This window comes from Eschrichtius robustus, chromosome 11, assembly GCF_028021215.1.
Source record: "Eschrichtius robustus isolate mEscRob2 chromosome 11, mEscRob2.pri, whole genome shotgun sequence".
NCBI classification, from domain to species: Eukaryota; Metazoa; Chordata; class Mammalia; order Artiodactyla; family Eschrichtiidae; genus Eschrichtius; species Eschrichtius robustus.
Genome location: NC_090834.1, coordinates 19,091,944 through 19,104,046, shown reverse-complemented (window position 1 = coordinate 19,104,046; position 12,103 = coordinate 19,091,944). Strand labels below are relative to the sequence as shown.

The following is a 12,103-nucleotide window of genomic DNA, read 5'->3' as shown; positions in this document are numbered from 1 at the left end:
TCCTTGCAAATTTTGCATTGCATGCCATAAAATGTATCTATTTGTCTTAATATAGCCATGTTATTTTAAATAATTTATAATCAAGTAAAACTGAAGCGCCGGGAGAACGTGCCAGGTTTATCCTATGGCATAGATTCCCCTGGTGCAGCACTGCCTACCCCAGCTTAATGAACGTGGCCCCCAGACAAGAGCACATCTCAACAGCAGCATATTGGCCACACCTACTTCCTTACTTTTTATTGAAAGGGTAAGCAAGAAAACAGGTGAATTCGAAACTCACCTTTACTAACAATGGTTTACAAAACACGAGCATCCACCAAATGGATATCTGGAGTGCCTGCTTTCTTTACCCCCTAGAAGATACGGTGTGGGGGACACCTTGTCCCATTGCATCGTGACGGTCTTTAAGTGATGAGAACTGCCCCAAACTGGTGCCATTAGGTTCTTCACAGCTCCAGTGGAGATCCATTAGCCTGCTTTGTCACCTTATATGATCATGACTTTTTTCTACTATCATCTGTAAGAGAAGAAAGAGGCAAGGGCGTTTTCCTCTGGTGTTTCAACAATAACAGCAAAAACTGCCGTTTGCTGCACGCTGGCCGTGAGCTGTCTCATTGGAGCCTCACAGCCTTCTTTTCTGTTCTGGTCAATACCACAGTTATCCTCATCTTTCTGACAAGGAAACAGAGCCTCAGAGATGAACTAAGTAAACTGTGTGGGATCACATAGCTAACATTGGCCTAACTGTACGCTGGTGCCCTGAACTGTTGACTATAAACAGCTTCTCCACAGAATCCAGGAAACCCCATCCTCCCTGGGTGTGGCTTTCATTCCTTCTGTGGCAGAAACAAGATCTCCTTGTGGGGCTTCCAGGAGCATCTTTTCTGATCTGAAAAGGACCGAAGAGGTAGTCACAGCCTCGTGCTGTTTCAGGACGACACACTGGCCCATTCCCAAATGTTCACTGAAGCACCATGTTATTAATAGTGAAACTGAGGCAAAGCAGGCCCAGCACAGTGACATTAAAAAATGCTGACCCCCAGCAGCCAGCCTTGTTAAATGCCCAGCGAGGCTCCCATTGAAGACGATTGGGTAAACACTTGGAGGGATGGGAAAAAAATGTATAAGGAATTCTAAAAACTAACAATCATTGGCTGTACGTGGAAGCTGTGAATTAAAAAGTTTCACTCTTTTTAAATATCGGCAGTGAATGTCAGCAGCACTCCATTATTCGTAGTATTAGTACTTTCATGCCAGTTTAATATTTTTGACACTTGTGAATTGGCAGAGACAAGCCCATGTGATGACATTTCAAGACTGATGTTCCTGGTCAGGGAAGATAAGGCAGCGAAGCTGGTTTTAATTAGGATCAGAATCATTTCTTTCTTGGCAGAACTCTTCCTGCACAATAAACTGCATCTTCCTCTGAAGGCAGGATTCCTTTTGAGGGGACCTGGGGTTCAACTGAGAGAATCCTGGTGAGGGTTGATACCTCATCAAAGGAGAAAGGGCCTATTAGTGAGAAAATCCATTAGTGGCCCTTTGTGTTAGTGTCTGAGGAAGTGTGGTCACGATGCACCCCTCGCGATGGCACAGTGGGACGTGGACGCGATCTGGGGCTCCTTTTCCCCTGTTGCAACCCTGACGCCCTGCCGGTGAAGGTGCTGTGAACAGGTGGCTTCTGTGAGCTGCGGTGCCGGAGTTTCCGTTCCCTTTGACGGTTCCCTTCCCGCTTCCTCAGTTCCATCCTCTGTGAGTTCTCCAGGGTTCCCTCCACAGCTCCCTGCCTTTCTTCCTCCTACAGTTTCTCCCTCCAAGCTCTCGTCTCCTCTGGTGGGTTCCACTGTCACTCTTGCCAATGGCTCTCACATCTGTATTTCAGCTGCCCCCCACCCCGCAGGTTTCCGTGTGATTGTCTTTGCATCCTCTGAAACACAGTATGTCTTTGTTAGACTATATGTCTTTGGAGTGGATTTCCTTCTACTCAACTGCTATAGCACTTTTCTGAAGGAGATCTGGTGTAATTTTTAAGCCTTTGGGTCCTGGAGCAAATGGCTAGATTTTAATCCCAGCTCTTCCACTTAGTATCTATGTGACCTTGAACCTCTCCAACCCCTAGTTTCCTCATATGTGAAATGGGGTTAATAATTATCTCTACTTCATAGAGTTGTTATAAGGTTTACATGAGATAATTCATATGAACCATATGGTCAGGACTGAACAATAATGCACTAATATTATTACTGTCATTCACTTAGCAACGAATCAGGAAACGATATTCATGAAAATGCATCTATAAAGGCCTCTCCAAATATAACAATTATTGTTACCCCTTCTATTATTCTTTAGCTTTTCTTTAAATTTTCCTTTTTGCCCTGAAATGGAGTGCTTTTGCTGTAACTGCAACAACAGCAGCTAATCCTCTATTACCTGGTACCACAGTGTTTTACACACGTTCCCTCCTCACAATAGCCCAAGAGAGACACTATTATGATCTCCACTTTGCAGATGAGGAAAATGAGCCTCAGAAAAGCTGGGTGGCCTGGCCAGCGTGCCACTTCTGGTGAGAGGCAGACAGGGCTTCACCCAGGACTTTCTAGACGCCTGAGCTTGGACCCTTAACCTCTTTACATCTACACCCCTGATGGCATCCAACCAGGCACAATGCCTGGCACATAAAAGGGATTCAGTGAATTAACTGGATGCTTTAAATTATAGTTTATGTCTTTGTACCACATCATTCCCTCTGGAGTTATAATAATTAGAAGCAGGCAGGGGCAGGGCCCCCCGTGCAAGCGGTATCGTTTCAGCCATAAGTTTCATAAATTTTGAAGGGGGCATCCCTCCTAATCGTAAGTGATAGGAACGCAAGTTCTTAGTATATATGTTGTGGTTTATTTCAAGGAAGGCACTTAAATATATAATAGTAACCTCAGCTGTTTACCCGGAGTAAATTTTCCTACCTTTTAATAAACCAGTGGTTCTCAAACTTGGTTGCACATTTGTATCACCTGGAGAGTTTAAAAAATTATTGATGCCTCGGTCCTACCCACTAGTATAATTTAATTGGTGTGAGTTTCAGCTGGGCCATCAGGATTTTTACAAGAACCCTGGGTGATTCTAATGTTCAGCCAAGGTCAAGAGCTCTTCTAAACTAAGGGTTTCTGGTTTGTTTCCTGGTTGTCTCATTAAATGGAAATGAAAACTGGCAAGTATCATGAATTAATTTAATAGAGAGCTTACTTGTGCATCCAGGCTCCTTGCAGGCATCAATTAGTTTGGTTACAGATGCACAGAAAAGTCTTAATTGTCAACTCTGGTGGCTGTCCTGAGAATCAAAGCACTGCCCTAACCCTATTAGCTGGGCAGTTGGGGGAGGAGCTGATGACTTCAAATCTTCCGGAACATCTGATCAGTGATTCTCTTTTATGCAGTGTGATGAAAAATGCACAAAAGCATATTTCCACATGGGAAAAGCCCACCTGGCCCTAAAGAACTACAGTGTGGTAAGTGCTAGAAGAACCTTAAGTGGCATGTTTGATCTCGGAGCAGTGCATCAGATTGTCTCAGAGGAGAACCACATTCCTCCAAGTTGATGAGATATTAATCCACTTCGTAGTATTTTCCAGGGTAAATCTTAAGATCTTAGAGCTGGGAAGGATGTTGAGTGTCATCTGATAACAGCCCCACCTACTGTAGGAATCTCTTCTGCAGTATCTTCTACCAGTGTCCATTCAGTCCTGGGAGGAGCATCTCTGGAGAGAAAAGACATAAGCAAAAAGATGAAAAAACAAAATTCACTTGTAATCTCATCACCTGAAAGTAACCATGCAGATAGATATACACACTAAGATATTGTATATTGTTAATAGCAGCTTTATTGAGATATAGTTCACGTATCAAACAATTCCTCTATGGAAAGTATACAATTCCGTGGTTTTTAGTGTATTCACAGAGTTGCACAACCATCACCACAATCAACTTTAGAACATTTTTGTCACTTCCTCAAAAACACCTATACCCGTTAGCAGTCACTCCCCTCCCCTCCACCCCCCCCAACCCTAGACAACTACTGATCTACTTCTGTCTCTATACATTCACCTATTCTATACCATTCATATAAATAGAATTATACAATATGTGGTCTTTAGTGACTGGCTTCATTCACTTAGCATAGTGTTTGCAAGTTTCATCCATGTTGTGATATGTACAGTACTTCATTTTTTTTTTATTGCTGAACAATATTCTGTTGTATGGATATACCACATTTTATTTATCCACTTGTCAGTTGATGAATTCAAGTTGTTTCCACTTTTGGTTATTATGAACATCCACGTACAAGTTTTTGTGTGGACACATGTTTACAGTCCACTGGGCTATACACCTAGGAGTGGAACTGCTGAGTCGTGATAACTCTATGTTTAACCTTTGGAAGAACTGCCATCTTGTTTTCCAAAGTGGCTGCTCCATTTGACATTCCTGCCAGTAGTGTATGGTTCCAATTTCTCCACATTGTGAACAATACTGGTTATTTATTTTTCTTTTCTATTATACCCATCCTGATGAGTATAAAGTGGTATTTCATAATTTTGACTTGCATTTCTCTGATGGCTAATAATGTTGAGCATCTTTTCATGTGCTTATTGGCCATTTGTGTGTCTTCTTTGGAGAAATGTCTCTTCAGATCCTTTGTCCATTTGTTCATTAGGTTATTTGTCTTTTTATATTGAGTATAAATATATTCAATATAATATAAATTGAATATTTACATAAATATTCAATATAAAGTAATATAAATATTATATATAGTAATATAATATTCAATATAAATTCTAGATACAAGTCCTTTATCAAATAAATGATTTGAAAATATTTTCTCCCATTCTCTGTGTTGTCTTTTCACATCATAGCACAAAAATTTTTAATTTTGATGAAGTCTAAATTACCTATTTTTTTCTTTGGTCGCTTATGCTTTTGATATCAAATCTAAGAAACCATTGCCTAATCCAAGATATAAGAGTTTTATGGCTTTAGCTCTTTCATTTAGATCTCTGATCCACTTTGAGTTAATTTTTGTATACAGTGTGAGGAAGGGATCCAGCTTCATTCTTTTGCATGTGGATATCCAGTTGACCCAGCACCATTTGTTGAGAAGACTGTGTTGTCTCCCGTTGAATGATTTTGGCACCCTTGTCAAAGATCAATTGTTCATAAACGCATAGGTTTATTTCTGGACCCTCAATTTTATTCCATTTGTTTATGTCTACTCTTATACCTATGCCACATTGTCTTGATTCTTACAGTTTTGTAGTAAATTTTGAAATTGGGAAGTGTGAGTCTTCTAACTTTGTTCTGCTCTTTCAAGATTGTTTTAGCTGTTCTGGGTTACTGGAATTACCATACAGATTTCAGGATCTGCTTTGTCAATTTCTGCAGAGAAGCCAGATGGAATTTTTTTTAATTGAAGTATAGTCGATTTACAATGTTGTGTTAATTTCAGGTGTACAGCTAAGTGATTCAGTTATACATATATATATACCTATTTTTTCAGATTCTTTTCCCTTATAGGTTGTTACAAAATATTGAGTAGTTCCCCGTACTATACAGTAGGTCCTTGTTGGTTATCCATTTTATACATAGTAGTGAGTATATGTTAATCCCAAACTCCTAATGTATCCCTCTTCCCCCTTTCCCCTTTGGTAACCATACGTTTGTTTTCTGTGTCTTTGGATCTATTTCTGTTTTGTATATAAGTTCATTTGTATCATTTTTTTAAAGATTTTACATATAAGCAATATCATATGATATTTGTCTTTCTCTGTCTGGCTTGCTTCACTTAGTATGATAATCTCTAGGTCCATCCATGTTGCTGCAAATGGAATTATTTCATTCTTTTTTAGGGCTGAGTAATATAAATAATAAGTGCTGGAGAGGGTGTGGAGAAGAAAGGAACCGTCCTACACTGTTGGATGTAAATTGGACAACAGTATGGAGGCTCCTTAAAAAAACTAAAAATAGAGCTACCATATAATCCAGCAATCCCACTCCTGGGTATATATCCAGAGAAAACTCTAATTCAAAAATATACATGCACCCCAATGTTCATTGCAGCACTATTTACCATAGCCAAGACATGGAAGCAACCTAAATGTCCACTGACAGATGAATGGATAAAGAAGATGTGTTATATTTATACAATGCAATGTTACTCAGCCAGATGGAATTTCGATGGAGATTGCATTGAATCTGTAGATCAACCTGGGGATTATTGCCATCTTAACAATATTAAGGCTTCCGGCCCATGAACATGAGATATCTTTCCATTTACAAGATATATTATTTTTAAAAAGAAATTGCCCCCATTGTACATTTTTAAAAATTATTCTTTGTTGGATTTTAATTCTAAAAGTAATACAGACTTATTTTAATAAGGTCAAATAATAGAGAAGTAAAAAGGAAAATATTAATCTCCCCCCCTCCACCAAGTTCCATTTACTTATTCATTCATTCAGTTAATTAATTCACTCAGCACATATTTAATGCATGCTCTCTATGTTCTAAGCACTGTCCTAGGCAACAGGAATACAGTAGCAAACAAGACAAAATCCTTGACTTAAGGGAACTCACATTCTTGTGGTAGGGGCGACTTGTCCCAAGGTAGAAACCAAATAAGTAGATGTGTAATATGTTAGGTAGCAATAAGTGTTACTGAGAAAACTAAATCAGGAAGTGGTGAAGGTGACATTGGTTTTACAGAGAGTGGTCAGGGAGGGCTTCTCTGGAGGAAGGGAAGGAATGAAGTGAGCAAGCCATGTGGATATATTATACAGTGGAGGAGTGGTCCAGATAGAGGGATAGCTAGAATGGGGCAAGCAAGGAGGGGAGTGAGAGGAGATGAGGTGAGCAGGTGGTGGTGGGGATATGTGGGGGACTGATCCCCTAGGGCCCTACAGGTTTTTGGGAGGACCTTGGCTTTTATTTTGAGTGAGCTGGGAGCCATCAGAGGGTTTTGAGTAAAGGAGAGAAATGATCTGACTCATGTTTTAAAGGATCACTCTGCTGTATTGAGAATATATCTTGACATGTAAGAGAAGAAGAGAGAACCAGTCAGAAGGCTATTGCAGCAAATTATCCAAGTGAGGGATGATGATGGCTTGGACCAGGTTGGTGATGATGAAGGTGGTGAGAAGTGCTGGGGTTCTGCTTGTATACTGACAGTGAAGCCAACAAGAATTGCTGATAGATTAGAGCTAGGGTTAAAAAGAAGTTGGATACAGGGTTACTGTCTTAGACCTTTTGGGCTGCTATAACATAATACCATAGATCGGGTGGTTTATACAACAAAGGTTTATTTCTCCCAGTTCTGGAGGCTAGGAAATCCAAGATCAAGATGCCGGCAAATTCAGTGTCTGCTGAGGTCCTGCTTCCTAGTTCATAGACAGCCAGCAGTGGTGAGGGAGGTCTCTGGGGTCTCTTTAATAGGGCACTAATCAACTCATGAGGGCTCTACCCTCATGACTTCATCACCTCCCAAAGGCCCCACCTCCAGATACATCACATTGGGGGTTAGCTTTCAACATCTGAATTTTGGGGGGACGCAAACATTCAGTCTATTACAGTTACCATGTTTGATATCCTGCAACACTATTCTCTGTTTTAATGGGATGCTTTTTCTTCAGTTCATTTCTTAATCCTAATCTTCTAGATGAGCCTTGAGCTTTTAAGATATCTTAGAACGTTTCTTTGTTTTTTGTTTTCTGCTTTTTTTTTAACATCTTTATTGGAGTACAGTTGCTTTACAATGGTGTGTTAGTTTCTGCTTTATAACAAAGTGAATCAGCTATACATATACATATATCCCGATATCTCTTCCCTCTTGCATCTCCCTCCCTCCCAGCCTCCCCATCCCACCCCTCTAGGTGGCCACAAAGCACTGAGCTGATCTCCCTGTGCTATGCAGCTGCTTCCCACTAGCTATTGGTTTTACATTTGGTAGTGTATATATGTACATGCCACTCTCTCACTTTGTCCCAGTTTACCCTTCCCCCTCCCCGTTATCTCAAGTCCATTCTCTAGTAGGTCTGCATCTTTATTTCCATCCTGCCCCTAGGTTCTTCATGACCTTTTTTTAGATTCCATATATATGTGTTAGCATACAGTATTTGTTTTTCTCTTTCTGACTTACTTCACTCTGTATGACAGACTCTAGGTCCATCCACCTCACTACAAATAACTCAATTTCGTTCCTTTTTATGGCTGAGTAATATTCCATTGTATGTATGTGCCACATCTTCTTTATCCATTCATCTGTCTTTGGGTTTTTTTTTCTGAGCTTTTTCTTTCAGTGACTGGTCACATTGATAGCCCTGAGGACTGTACTGCCCTAAACCCATCATCATGCCCCATTAACAAGAATCTTTCTTTTCCAGAAACTTTCTATCTAACAGTGTCGTCTGTGAGCCTCTCGCTCTCAAGTGTTCTAGTTGACTCTTCCATGGCCAGTGAACAGACCCCTTACCAGCTCTTTGCAGCCTGTATGTTTAAATAGGCAGTTCTCGCTTCCTGTTCCCAAGTCTCTGTCAACAGTGTTTCTAGCTTCATTTATTTCTTTATTCCCTGTGAGCATATCTGACAGGTATCCTCCTGTTCTTTCTCAGTGCAAATATCATATCTGAATGTTGCATTTACCTTATGATTATTCCTATCCCAGCCAGACCTGAGCCACGAGAATTTAGGACTGGATATTTTCCATCACAGGCTGTATCTGACAACACTATTTTTTTTTTTTAAATTATTTATTTATTTATGGCTGTGTTGGGTCTTCGTTTCTGTGCAAGGGCTTTCTCTAGTTGTGGCGAGCGGGGGCCACTCTTCATCGCGGTGCGCGGGCCTCTCAGTATCGTGGCCTCTCTTGTTGCGGAGCACAGGCTCCAGACACGCAGGCTCAGCAATTGTGGCTCACGGGCCCAGTCGCTCCGTGGCATGTGGGATCTTCCCAGACCAGGGCTCGAACCCATGTCCCCTGCATTGGCAGGCAGATTCTCAACCACTGCACCACTAGGGAAGCCCCAACAACACTATTTTTTAAAATAAAATTTGAAATAATACCTGTTGCCCCACAGAACCAAAGAAGCCTAAACAAAATGTCAAATGCATGCTGTGTTCCCCATGCCCGCCTCCGACGCGGGTAGCGGGGGAGACTGGGAGGAGATAATGATACCCTGTGCATTTCTTGTAATCACCGTTCCCCCCTAACCACTCTTCAAGGCCTTGTTTCTTTCTTCCAGTCTAGAGAGTGTTATCAGAAGATCTTAGAAATAAACTCGCAGCTGCAGACACAGGTGAAAGGTGAGACTTCCTGCTGACGTCCTTGTTCAAGTTGCACCTCCCCTCTGTGCTCCGGCCCTGGGGTGCCCTCCATGCCTTCTCTGCACTTGGCCGCAAGCACAGCCATGCCCAGCCCTGCACAATCAAATCCTCTCATTAACAGCCCTGCCTTGCTCCTCTTCCTCTGTTCTGGGCCTTCCTCCTTTTCTCCACCATCCTCCCTCCAAGCCTTCTAGACAAGGAACAATGTTGTCCTTGAATAATTCCCAAGATGTTTTAAGATTCCTGGTAGAAACTATACACGCCTCCTAAAATTTTCCTTGCTGAAGATGAGTCTGAATTATTTTAATGCTTTCTGTCTTTCAGCCTCCCATCCTCAAAAACGGTTGCTCCATGTGTGGACATGTTGATTGTTAGGGTTTTGTTGTGTTTTCCTTCTTGTTTTGCTAGATTACCTGAATCAGGTAGATCTTCGGGAGAAAGCAGACCTTCAAGAGAAGGAAGCCCAGGAAGCACTGGATTCAGGAACGAACACAGCCGTGACGACCAAGAATCTTCTGGAGATTCTTTCCAAGCCTGATCAGATCCCCTCGTTCTATGCAGGGGGGATTGAAATCCTGACTGACATGATGAAGGATTGTAAGCTGGCGATGTGTGTGATCTCATGAATATCGTCAGTATAAAGGGACAGAGTTTAGAGATCTGTCCTCACGAGGCAAAGAATCCGTTCCTCCCTTCCTTCCACCAATATTGATTGAAGGTCTACTATAATGTAGGTGCTAGAGGGGATGCTTAAGAAACATAACCCATCCCAGCTCCAACCTCTCCTCTGAGCATGCTGACACATGACACACATGCTGTAAACACCACACACACAATATGACACAAAACACACAGACGGCATGCACTGCATATATACTCACAAGACATACACACACACACACACACACATACACACACACCACGCATGTGGGACAAATATACCATATATGCTTATATCACGTACAAGCACACCACACACATTCACCCCTCATGGGTGTTCCCCACGTGCTGCACATACCCACACACCCTTTGCATACCCCACACAGACCCCATATACATCCCCAACACCCTGTACCAGCCCCACAAATTTCCCCCCAACCGTAGAGGAATGGAAGACAGAATTTTGTAGGGTAAACTGTAACGTTCATCCCAGTTACACTTAATGGCTGCTTAGGATGTGGAAATAGTTTCAGAGCAAACATCAGCTGCTGTCCTCCTGCTAATGAGAGCCACAGCGCTCTGTTTTAGGAGTTTCTGTAATTACTGATCCCAGGGCTGAAACCGGTGTTGTTACTCAGTGACAGAATGATGTTTGTACAAATGGACGGAGTCTGATTTCCTTTAGTGTACAGTGGAGGGTGCTCAAACACCCCTGCAGTTGTTTCTTGGAGATTATAGGTTCCTCTCTAGAGCCTGGAAACAGCTTTGAAATAAACATTTATTAAGAACAGATGGATATGCCAGTTCTTCTAGGAGGTTAAGCGGCTCCTGGAGACTCTCTAAAGATTACAGAATGATGAGTTGTCAGATCACTCGTGGGACGCCCCGGGCTCAGCTCTCCTTCTCTGAACAGGGCGTCCCTCTCACGGTGGCGCCAAGTGGCTGATGACAGCCTTAGGTTTCAGAATCGGAGGTATTTGTTTCTGCCCAAACTGTGGATTTGGTGATCTAGACATTCCATATTGGGTTTCTATTATCATCTGGCTCTGTGACAGCTAGACATCAGCCAGACAGTTCAGGAGTCTGATGACACGGTTTTCTCTGAACTTGTTTCAGGCACGGAACGCACTTTATTCAGAACACACAATGGATTCAGTATCATCAGTGAGAATGAGGTCATAAGAAGGTAGGGATGTTTGTAAAGACAGCCTGGCATCAAAGCAAGGAAAGACAACCATTTCTCATGAAATCAGACACTCATCACACAGGCAGCGTGATCCCTGGATGGTACTACCTTCAGTCAATACTGGGTTAGGAAAACTTCCCAGGGTTCCTCCGAGCACTTCAGAGTCAGAGAAATGGCCACTCTTGCTGGTTTCCCACCAATTTTTGCAAGATGGCTCTTTGTTTTTGTCCTCTTTTGGAATTTGCTGATCGTAACAGGAAATGAGATCAGCTGGTTCCTGGCTGATCTCATTTATCATCGTATCTGAAGAAAGACCCATATGGCAGGAGGTAGTTTGCTAAATTTATTTTATTTTGTATTTCAATTGTTCTGGTGCAGTTCCCATGGCTTAGGACACTGGTGTGGGTTGGAGTCACCGGCACACGTTTGTGTGTGGGATGAGACTCACGAACCCTAAGTGGTCTGCTGGCCCACCGCAGTTCATTGGTCCTGCTGCAGCCGATGCCCTGGCCCCTGGCTCACCGCCCTCCCTCTGTGCAGACCCAGCTTCCTTGGCTGCATCCTTGTCCTGGAGCTCTCAGTTGAGAGCCTAGCAGTCCCTTGGTCCTGGTGACCTGCAGTTCTGGATTAAGAAGTGACTTTCTTAAACCCACATTTGAGGAGTCTGGAGGTGAAATAAAACCAACTGAAAGGAAGATCAAGACTGATTTGCAGTTTTAATATTGCTCTCCCTTGCCCATCGTAGGTGCTTTTCCACAGCAGGAAAAGATGCAGTGGAAGAGACAGTATGCATGTCTGTTCTCAGGCTCTGGCAAGCGGTGTGCAGTGAGAACGGTAAGCCAGGGAATAACCATCGATCATCGTTAATGCGCTGGTAATGGGAGGGCT

General features: G+C 42.4%; 1 protein-coding gene across 10 annotated transcripts in view; it reads left to right on the top strand.

Moving 5' to 3' along the window:
• TTC12 (tetratricopeptide repeat domain 12) overlaps positions 1–12,103 on the top strand; it is a 50,214-nt gene that overhangs the window by 15,931 nt on the left and 22,180 nt on the right. For 8 of the 10 annotated variants that reach the window (XM_068555827.1, XM_068555824.1, XM_068555825.1 and 5 more), the window contains 5 exons: positions 3,435–3,506; positions 9,288–9,348; positions 9,778–9,966; positions 11,146–11,215; positions 11,961–12,049. In XM_068555827.1, the coding sequence (XP_068411928.1) occupies positions 3,435–3,506; positions 9,288–9,348; positions 9,778–9,966; positions 11,146–11,215; positions 11,961–12,049 (481 nt within the window). The remainder of the gene's footprint in view (positions 1–3,434; positions 3,507–9,287; positions 9,349–9,777; positions 9,967–11,145; positions 11,216–11,960; positions 12,050–12,103) is intronic. The other 2 variants (XM_068555830.1, XM_068555826.1) reach the window with 1 other exon arrangement.